This window comes from Labrus mixtus, chromosome 22 (assembly GCF_963584025.1).
Source record: "Labrus mixtus chromosome 22, fLabMix1.1, whole genome shotgun sequence".
NCBI lineage: Eukaryota > Metazoa > Chordata > Actinopteri > Labriformes > Labridae > Labrus > Labrus mixtus.
Window position 1 is genome coordinate 8743319 of NC_083633.1, and position 13123 is coordinate 8756441.

General features: G+C 43.9%; 2 protein-coding genes across 12 annotated transcripts in view; one reads left to right on the forward strand and one right to left on the reverse strand.

Moving 5' to 3' along the window:
- Positions 1-887: 887 nt before the first annotated feature.
- Positions 888-6378, reverse strand: strap (serine/threonine kinase receptor associated protein). The gene is made up of 9 exons (XM_061029976.1): positions 5935-6378; positions 4541-4676; positions 3664-3745; positions 3503-3575; positions 2987-3086; positions 2751-2888; positions 2443-2579; positions 1892-2041; positions 888-1758 (listed from the first exon to the last, which is right to left on the reverse strand). The coding sequence occupies exons 1-9, from the start codon at positions 6044-6046 to the stop codon at positions 1697-1699; spliced, it is 990 nt and encodes a 329-aa protein (XP_060885959.1). The 5' UTR covers positions 6047-6378; the 3' UTR covers positions 888-1696.
- Positions 6379-8238: 1860 nt separating this feature from the next.
- The window catches only part of LOC132956473 (protein bicaudal D homolog 1-like), a 36918-nt gene continuing 32033 nt past the window's right edge, over positions 8239-13123 (forward strand). For 3 of the 11 annotated variants that reach the window (XM_061029954.1, XM_061029956.1, XM_061029960.1), the window contains exon 1: positions 8242-8913. In XM_061029954.1, the coding sequence (XP_060885937.1) occupies positions 8680-8913 (234 nt within the window). In that variant the 5' untranslated portion in view covers positions 8242-8679. Of the gene's footprint in view, positions 8914-13123 lie in introns of all 11 variants that reach the window. The other 8 variants (XM_061029950.1, XM_061029951.1, XM_061029955.1 and 5 more) reach the window with 6 other exon arrangements.

Below are 13123 nucleotides of genomic sequence, written 5' to 3' on the forward strand. Positions count from 1 at the left end.
AGCGTTTCCAGTGACTCAGTATCAGCTAATTTTATCTTAGATATGCGCCGATATTATTCAATTTATTCACCAGTCACATATAATTTCATGCGAGTTTCATTGCATTACACTATCAGTTCTCTGTCACCAGCAGAGGGCGCTATATGGATTATAAAAAGCATCATCACTCCGCAGTGTCGAGCGGTGATGCAGGTACATGCTCAGTTACTTTCCAGCTGAGTGACCATCTTCTCCATTTGCAGTATCGGCCCAAAAAATCCCGTATCGGTCGGGCCCTAGTTCTTATACGACTAGAGTACCAGCACACAAAGCTCAGTGTACCTGTGCTGCTTCGTACCTGTAAAAATGTTAATAAACGATCTCTTCTCTTCTTTCCTGTTTTCTAGCTTTAGTTCAACAAACATGTCGATGCTGTAATTATAACCCTTTGGAATACTGGAGCATTTCTGACTGAAATCTGCACTTTGATTTAGTCTTTGCTTTTATTATTTGTCTTTTTTTCATTTTTCAGTCCTGTTGTTTATGCAAACGTCTTTCATAAAGTGCAGAAATAAAATGTCTGCTGCTTTAAATTCAGAGGGGAAATCTTGCTTCAGCAACTGGGCCAAGTGTCAGCGAGCCCTTACAGATCATATTACTGAGGCTAGAAAGAGTAAAAAAAAATATAAAATATTTGCCAGCATGTCAGTGTCCCCCAGGTGGGAAACCCCAGTTAAAAAAAGTCGGGACAAACTGCTGTGTACGAGAAATAACGTATATAAAGAGAGACAACAACAAGACTGCCTGTTCATGGTTGTTTTTTGGCCCCTTGATACACTCTGAGTGAGTGTGTGAGACTTGTTGATGTGTGCACATTAAAAACTTTGAACATAATTAAAAACACGGCGTTGCTCTTTGTGCATCACTTACAAATTAAACAGCAATGCATTTTGTTTATTTCTTTACTGGACATAAATGTAGACAGAAACCAAGTGAAATAAAGTGACCCTTTTTCCCCTTTCCAAATAGTCACAAAACATATTTTTCTTTTTATTTCAACATTAACTTCTCAGACTGAACCAGAACGACAGCAGCGAACACTCAAAGCGACTGTTCAGAACAAATAAAAGAGCCAAAACGTCAGCACAAACTGTGCAGCGACCTCCAGTATTCTATGAACTGAAAACACAAGCGTTGGTCCAGCTCATTCAATACGTTAACTTTCAAACCAAAACCGATCTAAGCATCATGTGGGGTGTGTAAGGGGGGGAGGAGGGGGGGTAACTTGGGGTCTTTAGGGGGGAGAGAAAGTCAGTTGAAGCAGACGCACAGAACTGGACTGATCAGAGAGAAAGCAGGCAGCGATGAGGAGATGCTCACAGCTCTACTGCTTCACTCTGCAGCCCATCCTGTGCTCACGGCTGCAGTAAATGTGTGTGTGTGTGTGTGTGTGTGTGTGTGTGTGTGTGTGTGTGTGTGTGTGTGTGTGTGTGTGTGTGTGTGTGTGTGTGTGTGTGTGTGTGTGTGTGTGTGTGTGTGTGTGTGTGTGTGTGTGTCTATGACAGACAGGGCAGTCATAATATCCACATCAGGTCCTGATGGATGCTCTGGACTCTGCTCCTTGCTGGGGCCTGATTTTACCCTGGAACACCCCTCCGCTCCGCTTGTCCCCTTCTTTCCTTTCCTCGTCCCGTTTGCTAACAGCGCTGATTTCTCCTCAGGCCTTGATCTCAGGGGGCGACGTGTACAGCTGCTCAGAGTTCTCTGCCACCAGGTCCTCTGAGGAGAAACACGAGACAAGTCAGGAGGACGAAATAGAAGAAATATAAACACGTTTCCATACAACTGATTGAGTTCAGTGTCATAAAGCCTGTTCCTGCTCTACATGAAGAAGTGCTTAAAGAGTTCATACCAGGAAGGACACACTTCCACAGGCCGTATGTTTTCCCTACAGCCGTCTGCCAGAGTCGCAGCGTGCCGTCCTCAGAGCCGCTGGCGTACAGCTCTCCATCCGGACTGAAGCGAACACAGTGAACAGGACCAAAGTGACCTTTATACGACTCTGCAGACAGAAGAGAAAGCAACATAACAATCAGAACTCCACCTTCACAAAAGCTCCGTAACTAAGCTCAGCCGTCATCACGTCTTTGTACGTTAATATTGATTCTGCGACAGCCTTAATATCGGCGTCGCAGTCTGTGAGTTCACATTTCCACACACACCGTCTCGCCTCTATAACGCCTCTATTACTACCTCTGAAGATGGTAGAGAGGTGGGTTCCCCTCGCCCCCATTAAGCTTCCACAACATTCAGATTGAAGGCGTAACGTCACAGGGGCGTAAATATTGTGGCTTGAAACAGCGGTCTGAGCAGAGCTTTTAGTTACTAGTGTAAAGGTCCACACTCGAAACAACAGTGAAAAGTAATTTAGCCGATCCAAAGTGTTGAGAGAAAGCTCCTCACCCAGCTCCTCTTTGGTGCCGTAGTCAAATTTGTAGAGCTTGAAGTCTTCTCCGCCCGCAACGAAGAAGTCCTTCTCCGGGTGGAGGGAGGCGGAGTTAATGGGAGCTGGAGCATCCACCTTTTTGATCAAGTCCAGGCTGCAACAGTGACAGAAAGATTTAATGAGACACTTTGTTAATGTGACTTTGGAGAAGAAAGAGGGGATCAGAAGATGCCCTCCAATCCTCGTTCAAGTGTGCAGAACAATAACCATCGGTCTCATGTGGCAAATATGAAGTCGGTCTGAAGTTAGTTTCCAGGATGAGTACCTCTGAGCGTTGTAGAACGCGATGGTCTTTCCGTACGTGATGACAAGAATCTCTCCTTCCGGCACGTACTCCATGCTGCTGACAGACGTGTCGAACGACAGCGTCTTCACCTCCGTCATGGAGCTTCTGTCCCACAGCCTGCAAACACAAACACACACACACACCTTATAGTCTCAGTCAAATTCAGGATGAGAGTTTGACACTTTATGTCCAGGCACTGAAACTATTTCACTGACCGTATGGTTTTGTCGTCTGCAGCCGAGAGGATCTGCTTGTCGTTGTTGCACCATAAGGCTTTTTTAATGGCTGAGGTGTGACCGGCGATCTCCTGAGGTGCTTAATGAGACACGCACACACACAGCAGCCAATTACATGAGCAGGCAGAGCTAGTGATGTTAAGAAGGTACAGCCTGTCGGGTATTAAACATTAAACAGAAAGAAGAAGAAATGTCCTAACCTACAGTCTACCAGAAGCTCCTTACTTTATTTCAAAATAAAAGCACACAGCAAGTTAAATACTCTTGGATTAAGACAGGACAAATAAATAAAAAATCTTTGGTTGATGTCCACGTAAGACATGAAGTTTAGTCCTGAGTGATAAAATACAAAACACAGCCTCCACGTTTTTTCAACATTATGACTTAAAGCTCAAGAAAACTCTGCAGTCTGAAGTTTGGACCTGTGTTGGACTGTGGGAGGACCAGGTGATTGAATAGTAAATAAATAGTTTCCCCTCTGACACTGTCACTTACCTGCTTCGTGGTTGGCGAGGTCGTAGATGCGCAGCAGCTTGTCGTTTCCTCCCGTGAGCAGACAGCTGCTGTCCTATGAGGGGAACAGCATACACACAAACATGAAGGATTTAGAGAGAACATATGAGATGTTTAGGTTTGTTCATCGACAGCTCACTGACCTGAGTAAAGGTGACCGTCTTGACGATGTGTTTGTGTGCCAGTGTGAGGATCTCGTCTCCGCTCACTGCGTCCCACACCTTTCTGAAAAAGCACAGGAGGTCTCCCTCAATGAGTAACAGTTTGGGAGATGCAGGTTGAAAATATAACGTCATATTCATAGACCGTGTTTTGGGGGGTATTTACTTTATAGGGTAGAAAAAAATTGTTAGTTTGCGTTCACACATGCAGCTCCACGATAGGTTTTGGGCAGTTTTCAGGAGTTTTGTGTAAAAAGCTGCTTTCACACCTGCAGAAAACTCCTGATAATTGCCGGAGGAGCTGTATGTATGAACTCGAAAAGTCTGACTTCACTCAGAGTGTCTCCTCCAGTCTCCTCGTGTTTATTCTGCAGAAAGTCAAAGTGAGCTGATGTGAGAACGCAGCAGGTTATAATCAGGAGAATTCACCTGGAGCGAGTGGGAGGGGGTGGTGACGTTTATTCCCTGTGATCGCTGCACGACCATAGACTGTCTGCACACCACCTCTACCATCTCCTAATGAACCTGCTGCATTATGTTTCCTGTTCTCCAGTATGTTCTTCTCCACTCTTTAGTTCAGATTGAGATTCTGTTCAACTACACGTAGCATTGATAGAAAGACACATATTCTCATTAAAGCGTCGTATAGAGGACTTTGATGATCCGTCTGCTACTTCCAGGTCGAATGAGACACCCTGCCCCCTCCCTTCCCGTCTGACAGGAATAGTCTCCCTCTGTGAGATGCATGTGTGAACCACCAGATCAGGTGAATTTCAGGGGTAGTCCTCCTGAAATTTCTTTAGAATGGGAATCAGGATAGACTTTGTTCAGGACCCTGTAGGGGTCGGGGAGGACTCACGCTGTGAAGTCAGCTGCGGCCGTGGCTGCTTTGGTGGCGTCTGTGTTCAGAGTGGCTCCCCAGACAGCACCTTTGTGACCCAGAAACGTTCCTATCCAGTCCCCTGTGTCTCCCTGGCGCAACATAGGCTTGCCATCTGACAAAAAGACAAACAGAGAGAAAACAAAGGTTACATCATTGGAGGGGAAGAATAACAGCTGATATTAAATCAATGGATCCTGCAGACAACAGGTGCCTCAGAGTGTCTCACTTTGATGACAGCTGATTTTGACCAGTAGCTCAGGTTGTCAACTGTCCCGTATTATCCAGGATCAAGTATCCCATCATGCTCTGATCATGTCCATCAAGTGACACCTGTCGTCCAATCACAGCCCCACTACCGTGCAATCAGATTTACATACAGCATCAAAAGCGAAGAAATAAGTTTTGCTCGGATAAAACGCACAAAAGAAAGAAAAAACTGAGCAGCTACAACAAGCGGTCGGAAGTAAAGAAGATGAGGGTAAAGCTTGTCAGCCGAAAATCAGGGCCGATCCTGATGTGTGTTTCATGACTTCAAACTCACACAATGCAACACTTTTCTCTCACGTTTGAAAATGTGTTTAACAGGTGATTTCATCAGCCAGATAAAAACTACTCTTCTCTGAATCAGACAGGTGAACTAGGTGTGTGAGCATTACATTTACATTCAATCTTCCATATTTAATCTTCCTATTTAAGACTAGTAATGCTTAGTTAAATCCTGGTTGTATATATTCACATTCTTATTTTTGATATCTTTTAGTACTTATTCACTTTGTACTTAATATTATACTGTGTTTAGATTTGCTAACATTGTGTTTTTTACTCATATTGTGTGTTTGGATAACCTGCTGCTGTAACGCCACAATTTCCCAGTTTGGGATCAATAAAGTAATTCTATTCTATTATATTGAATTGAATTGGCACAACAAATAAACATCGGCTACATTATAATGATGTGCAGATGTCCTTCAACAGAACGATACCGATGTTGAACAGATGTTGAACAGATGCATCGCTAGTTTCATTCAACTTCCTTCTATTCTCATATATTCTCCTGAGATGTAGGTCTGTGGCATCATTTGTTATTTTAGGGGTCTTTTGTGGAGATCCATTGATATAAACTTACATAATAATACAGTTTTACTAACACTACTAATTATTGCGTCTGTACCTCCATTCATACCTCCTCCTCCCTCACAGATGTGACTGAGCTCAAAAAATAAACATGTTGGCACCTTTACCGTTTCATACAGAAGAGTTACACCTTTAAAACATTCAAATGAATCCTGACATGTTGAATGTAAAGATATAAAGCCAGGTGATGTGACATGTCTGGGTTTATTGTGTCGTGAACACCTCCCCGGTCTCACCTTTACAGGCGCTGATGAGGAAGTATCCGTGGGGAGTGATTCCACTGAAGGCCAGGTCCACCACGGGCCGGGTGTGACCCGAACAGGTGAGCGGAGTCTGTCTCATCGCCATGGTCCTCCGGTCGGACACGAGACGGATCTCACTGAGGGGAGGAAAACGGTGAACGGACGCTGAGCGCTAGCAGGCTAACAGCGCTAGCAGGCTAACAGAGAGAAAGACAGCGAGCTAGCAGGTGTTTAGGTGAATTGTTTCAGTAACAGAGACGGTCGGATTCTGAAATTAATGATTATCAACTACGTAGGTTGGTTAAACTCAACGGCGGGTCTCCCTCCCAGCGAAGGAATGGCTAGCGTGCTAATAGCTACAACATTGCAACTAGCTAGCAACGTGCGAAGCGGCGAAACACCGCTTAGATGATATAGCCGGCGTTAGCCTAGCCAACGAGAAGCTAATACTTCCGGGGTCGGAGAAGAGAACAACTACGTCACGACGGTCACGTATTCAAAGTTACCGTTACTCTCCATAATAATAAATAATAATAATACATTTTATTTGCAATGCCCTTTACATTTTTAGAGAGAAAATATCAAAGTGCTACAGAGAAAATAAAATAAAAAATAAATGTATTCAATAAAATAATAAATCATGGGAATAAGAACAGGAAGGCAACTAAGGATACTAAAAACACTCTCAAAAGGCTCTGCTAAAAAGGTGGGTTTTTAGGGCCCATCCCACTTTTCCACCTGTTCCTGACTAAACATATAATGGTAACCATTTTCAAACCAAAGCATTTTAATCTTTGAAAAGAAATGCAGAAATTATTTTTAATTATTGTTATCAGAAATTGAATTTCCCTCGGGATCAATAAAGTATCTATCTATCTATCTATCTATCTATCTTGTCTCGCTGAAAAATGTATTTCCCAGTAAACACAACACAAATTTTATAAACATGTTTCTAAAATCCACTATCCCTTAAACAAAAGAAACACAGAAAAAATATCCCTTGATAAACACAGCAAACATTTGATAATCATTTGATTAATAAGAACTATGTATCCATCCCCCTAAGACGAAAGACTCACTTTTCAAAATTCTGATGACCTTTATCCTTCTAAAGAATTACAAAAGTTGCGTTTTAATATCGATGATAACATGTGCTCAGGGGCGTATTCAGAGGGGTGGCCTCTAGAAATTTGATTGGCCACCCTAACAAATTCTGAACTGTGATTGGCTATTTGCCCTGTCAGAGGCGGGACTTATGTTAAAACCAACAGTATTTTTCTTTACATATCATACATAACATATTTCCTTTTGTTTGTACTTTAAATGTAATTAAATAAAAATGCACATCTATTTCATAAAATAGGGAAGTTATGCACTCTGTCTTACTTGCAGTGAACTAACTGGCCATGTGTCGGGACCAAAACTAATGTATTCTTTTAAGTTAGACTGTGCAGGACTTTGCATGCACATACTTTACATTGTGACTTCAACATAAATCTTCTTTTTTTTGTCATTAAAAATTAAACTAATGTATCCATGACCTTGTGTTATGAAGTGACTATGATTGGTGAAGTTAGAAATGGTAGATATTTGATATTTATTTGTGTGTGTTGTGCATATCACACTTCAGGCCCCCCTGCAAAGGTCAGAGCCCCATTTGGGTCAGCCAGGTCAAGGAAAAGTCTGGACACGCCCCTGCATGTGCTTATTTTGTAATAAGGATGTTTTTCTCATGTGATATAATTTAGATATTTTGGGTCTCATGTAACCTATCATCTCCAGAGACAATGTTTTATTTGTTATAATCCTGAAAGACAAAAATCATTAACTTTGTATGAATGTGATTCTGTTTCGCAAAGTTTTACAAGTAAAGCTTTAAAATCGTCCCCCATGTTTGCAGCTTTATTGAATTACTTTAAAATCCTTAAAACCGATGAGAGGTAAAATAGATGACAATGTTTTGATATTTACCTTTTTATTTGTTTATTTTTCTCTCTCTTGTATTTATTTCATGAGATCTCATATTTGATAACCACAACTGTCCCCATTGGTTTTTAAGACATGAAAATAAACTTAAATGTTGCCATATTGTTGTACTTGTTTTGCACATTTGTACAATTTCAATAAAGGTTTGAACACAAATCCAGCTTTCCCCCACGGTATACCTAATTCCTGCTGTTTTGTTTTAAATATACTGTCTATTTGATCGGATAAAAGTGAGGAAAGACTTGTGCAGTGTGCTCAGTCTGCTCTCCAGAGGGCGCCTCCTCCTCCTCCGCCCATCCTCCGTGTGATGATGCTGGAGCAGCAGAGGCTCCACACCGACGGAGCTGCAGCAGGAGGATGACGGGCAGCAGCGGGGAGTGTGCCTTGCTTCACGGCTGCGGGCAGAGATGGCGTCCTGGGGCCGGTGAATAAGCAGAAAAGGCGAGCGGAGGGAGGGGAAGAGGATGCGGGAAGAGGAGGACGAGGAGCTGCACCATTCAGAACATTACATGGCTGAGGAAGACTTTCGATGAGGAAGAAGCGCTGTGAGGATTTTCACGGATGTTTTTTTGTTCTTTTTTTTTTGTTCTTTTTTTTATGAGATTTGAAGCAGAGGTGTGACTCCTCGGAGGGGGGGCGGTGGGGGTTTGTTGTCTACCTCAGCTGTTTCTCCCCCCGGCGGGGCTCTCTGCTCATCCGACGCAGGGAGGAAAGGGCAGCAGGGGGAGGCGGGGAGGGAGGGCGAGAGGGGCGATGGCCGCCGGTGGAGCAGGATGCGGGGAAACGGTGGAGCAGTGCCGGGCCGAGGTGGAGCGTCTGACACGGGAGCTGGCGGAGGCGAACCGGGAGAAGGTCCGTGCGGCGGAGTGCGGGCTGGTGGTCCTGGAGGAGAACCAGAGCCTGAAGCAGCAGTACGCGGACCTGGAGGCCGAGCAGGAGGCGCTCAAACAGGAGCTGGAGCAACTGCAGGAGGTGGGCTCAGCAGGGGTATGATTCCCACTCCCAAAAGTACTATTAGAAATATGTCACAACTTCCGCCTTTACAGCTCATGTATTAATGTGATTGAGCATGAGATCATCAGTCAGACTAAAACAAAGATGCACATCACTTCATATTGTTGACATAGAGAGCTCTGATGTTCTGCTCTTGAGGCTCCATGTTCACCTGCTGGACTGAAAACAATAGACAGGCCCAGATCATAACAGAGACAATAGGCTCTCCTCACATGGACATTAACTTTAATGCCGTTTAGAGAGAAAGGTGTAAGCAACAAGGTGCTAAATGATATCGACCACTTATCGACCAACAACACAATATCTACAGACACCACAAGTTTGTCTTGATACAGTTTGGTAGGATTAAAATCAGGGCCGTGCCTTCGACCAGAGGTTCCCAAAAATGTTCAGCCCGCGACCCCCGATAATAAGGTGCTGGAGACTGGGGACCCCCACTGTCCCTGGGTTCCAGTATTTAACATTGCTTACTTAAAGGCCTTTTAGGAATTACAACAACACAAGAGAACACAACAGGTCAAACACAGAAACATTAATTTATTCCTTTATTGAAAGAAACGCAAGAAGCAGAACACAAGTCATTTCCTGAACTCCTTTAAAAATATATATATTTTCACAAAAATGGGTCAAATATGTAATATTAATAATAATAAAAAAGTAATAAAACTATTCAAATCACTTTGCAAACATTGAGAAACCTCTACTTGAACAGTGACATGTATTTCACTGTTCCTCCCCCTGATCCATCAGTTTGATACAACATAATAAGATATGCATTGACTGATGCAGCTTTGAGTGTGTGCACAGCCTTCGTCACGTTACTCTTTTCTCGCTCCTCATGGCTTTAACAAAGAAATGAATCATGATCATGAGGACATTTACTTCAAACTGCTTCCTGTTGATGAACTCTGAGCTTTTAAGAGTCGAGTCTGAGGGCGTGTCCCACTGAGCAAGTTGTTTTTAGATTAGGGCCGTCAAACGATGCATTTTTAAATCCTGATTAATCAATACATTTCAATAGTTTGAAAATCTATTATTTCACTTTTCTAAATAAGAGTTTTCAGGCTTTTATTTTGATTTGCTTGTACTGTTTTGTATTGTTACTTTACTTCCTGTGTGCTTTTATTTTGAAAAAAAGTAAGGCCCTTCCTGTAGATGGAAGGTTAGGACATGAAGTTAAGCAGAGCAACAGGAAGTGGTTAGGGATCCCAAACTGAGGTCAAACAGGTCAAAGGAACGGTAACAAAGGTCAATGTGTGATGTCATAAGGTCAATGTGTGATGTCATAAGGTCAGTGTGTGATGTCATCAGGTGGATATTACTTTTGACTCGTCAGCTGAGCTGTCTGAGAGTTTGTTAAAGTGAAATGAGACATTCAAAGATGCAGCAGTGTCCTTCTTTAACATCACTGAGACTACAGGGAGACACTGAGGACGACTATCTACGGTGAGCCTGAAGGGACAAAGTAACATGAGATTAATTGTGGCTAACTCGTGATTGCTGACAGCCCTAATTTTATTTATGTATTTTAGCCCTAAAACGTGGATGCAGAGTATCCCACAATGCATCACAGCAGGTAACAAACAACAGATGGTCACTTACCATCAAGCACTGAAAGACCAAGAAAGCGATGACGCTACAAACAGCGCAGGAAGAAATGATTCTGGTTCTGTACTTCCTGTATGTTAAGAGGAGCAGAGTGAGACAGGACTTTATGTTCCTGTGTGTATGTTGAAGCCACAGGATGATGATGCTTGTTGTTGTTTTATTTCTGATACAAAGTGAGCGAGCTGATGACTCGAGCCGGTGGCTGAATGTCTGAGCTCCTTCGGCAGCAGAGAAACTCCTGATTCCTGTTAGAACTGTAGTCAATGCTCGTGAACAAACGTCCAGCATCTGATCCTCTAAAAACATGCAGAGTGAACATGCGTCACAACACATGATTCTGCCGGGTGTCCCGTTTCCCCTCTGCTGATTTATTTTCACTGAGTCTGATGGTCGATAACGACCTGCGCTGGCGTCCCGTAGCAATAAATCATTTTTCTGATCAATGCACAGAACAGCCTTTTACAACATGTAGGCTAACGTACAGTTACAGTAATTCATCAGTCCAAAAGATGAATCAGGGTTTGAGTCGGACGCTGACGGTGCAGCGACACGCTGAAGGTCAGTGTGTGTTTCAGTGTGTGTACGGCTCACAGGAAGTAGTTCAAACAGACGATGTGTACAGTTTGTTATTTTTCAGTTAACTATGAACTCTCAGATCTGTTGGAGTAAACAGCAGAAAGAGAAACCAAACTTTTGGCTCGTTTAAATGGAGATGACTCAGGTTCAGTCTCTGGTTTAAACTCAGGTTGTATTTGATCATATTCACACAGCGGCCATTTTCTCTGTCCTGAAGTTCAGAATGGGATCCTTAAAGACAGAGTCAGCATCTTCTTCCTACAAAATAAAACACAGACTTCTCTTTAAGTAGCAAAGCTGCTCCGTCGTCCCTTCTGGGCCTCCGTACATGTGTGGTGGTGACTGTGTCTGCAGAGACTCTGTCCTCTGACTGGATTTCACTGTTCTGCTTTGTTTCCGGTTGACTCGGGACGTTTCTGGGCGGCGAGCTGGTGTGTTTCCTCCAGCCAATGAGAGTGCTCAGGGAAGTTTAGGAGTGGATACAATTCAACGATTGGACGTCATTCATACCGGCAAACATGGCGTACGTGGATGTAGCGGCTAAGAAGAGAAAATGGAATCACATTGAGGTGAAACGGCAAGCAGTTAAAGCTCGTTCCATAAAGAGGGTGAACCTCGGGTTGGCTTTCACCCGCTTTGGGCACTTAAAGAGCGGCTTGGGATGAAGAGCGACGCAGAGTTGGCCTGCTTTCTGTTGGACTGGCAGGTGGAAAACACCTTTTCTAACACAACAAATGTAATATTCTCGGGGGCGGCGGTAGCGTATTGGTTGGTGCGTGTTCCCCGTGTACCAAGGCTGTGGTCCTCCGGGTGGGTAGCCCGGGTTCAAGACCAGCCTGTAGCTCCTTTGAGAAACGAAGAGCCGTTGTGTGTGCAAACAAACGTCATGCCACTCCTGCATAAATCAGGACCCCAGTCTAAGAAGTCTGTGTTCGCCCCTGCTCCTGAAACTAACACGTTTAGTCAATTTCATAAATTAAGTATTTTGTGCCTTCCTCTCGGAGTGGATTGGGGATTGCGTTGGTTTGAATGGTCGGGGAAACACTGGTGTACAAGGTGCAGAGCGCGCAGAGCGGTGCCATCTTTAAATTGAGGCGAACGCAGCAAGAATGTGGTGTTCAGAAAATCCTCTCCGTCCTTGGACCCGTTTTCAAGTCCCATAATCCTCCTCGTCCCTCAGGCTGCATCCTCCTGTACACACATCCTCTTTATCTAGTCTCCGTTCCAGCCCCGATAACTCAATATCTCTCATTTCATCTCATTTCATCTCATTCCAGCTCATTGGACTCTTATCGATCCTCTCTGACACGGGGCGCTCTGCTGGGGGGGGGGGGGGGGAGGGAGGATGCTCACCCTGATGGGAGAGGGATAATAATTTGTCTATTATCAGTTTCTCTGGAAGAAGGATCCCTCGACACTTGTCTTTTAAAGATCCCTGAGCTTTAAGACACTTTTAGTGAACCTTCACTGTCATAACTCGCCTGTTGTGTCGTGCTGCATCGGGTATTAACTTAGACAGGGTGGATCTTTTGTCTATGGACAAACAGACGACGAGTCGTGTTGTTGGGACCATGTCGAGCAGTTCTTCTGTAACGACTGACGATTGCTCGGGCGATGATGTGTCATTGTGGCGGGTCGTTGATGTGCAGGCTTTCATCCATTGCGATGCCGAACTCAGAAGACCGTTTATGTTTTAGAGTATTTCAAATGTTCTCTGAAGTATCCGATGCCCTCCGAGCCACACGAGAGTCTGACAGTTAACGTTTTTTTTTTTTACATACGTCCTCGAGAAACAACGTCGAGCAGGCGAGCGATATGCAACCACTGGTCGGAGGCGGCAGGAACAGGTCAGACTCCTCCGCCTGACTCTGACTCCAGCTGATTGTGAGGCCACAGAGTTCAAATCTAAAGTGATATAAATAGTTTCTTCTATAAATGATTCACGGTAGCATACTTTCTACACTGAGGCGTGGCGCTGGATGGAAACATTACTTTTTCA

What these genes read in the sequence shown, in the direction of transcription:
- strap (XM_061029976.1), bottom strand. Translation starts at nt 6,046, where the DNA reads ATGGCGATGAGACAGACTCCGCTCACCTGTTCGGGTCACACCCGGCCC. An exon ending in CGGCACCAAAGAGGAGCTGG is followed by an intron (nt 2,042 to 2,442) that starts GTGAGGAGCTTT and finishes TTCTGTCTGCAG; the next exon opens with AGTCGTATAAAGGTCACTTT. An exon ending in GTGGAAGTGTGTCCTTCCTG is followed by an intron (nt 1,759 to 1,891) that starts GTATGAACTCTT and finishes GTTTCTCCTCAG; the next exon opens with AGGACCTGGTGGCAGAGAAC.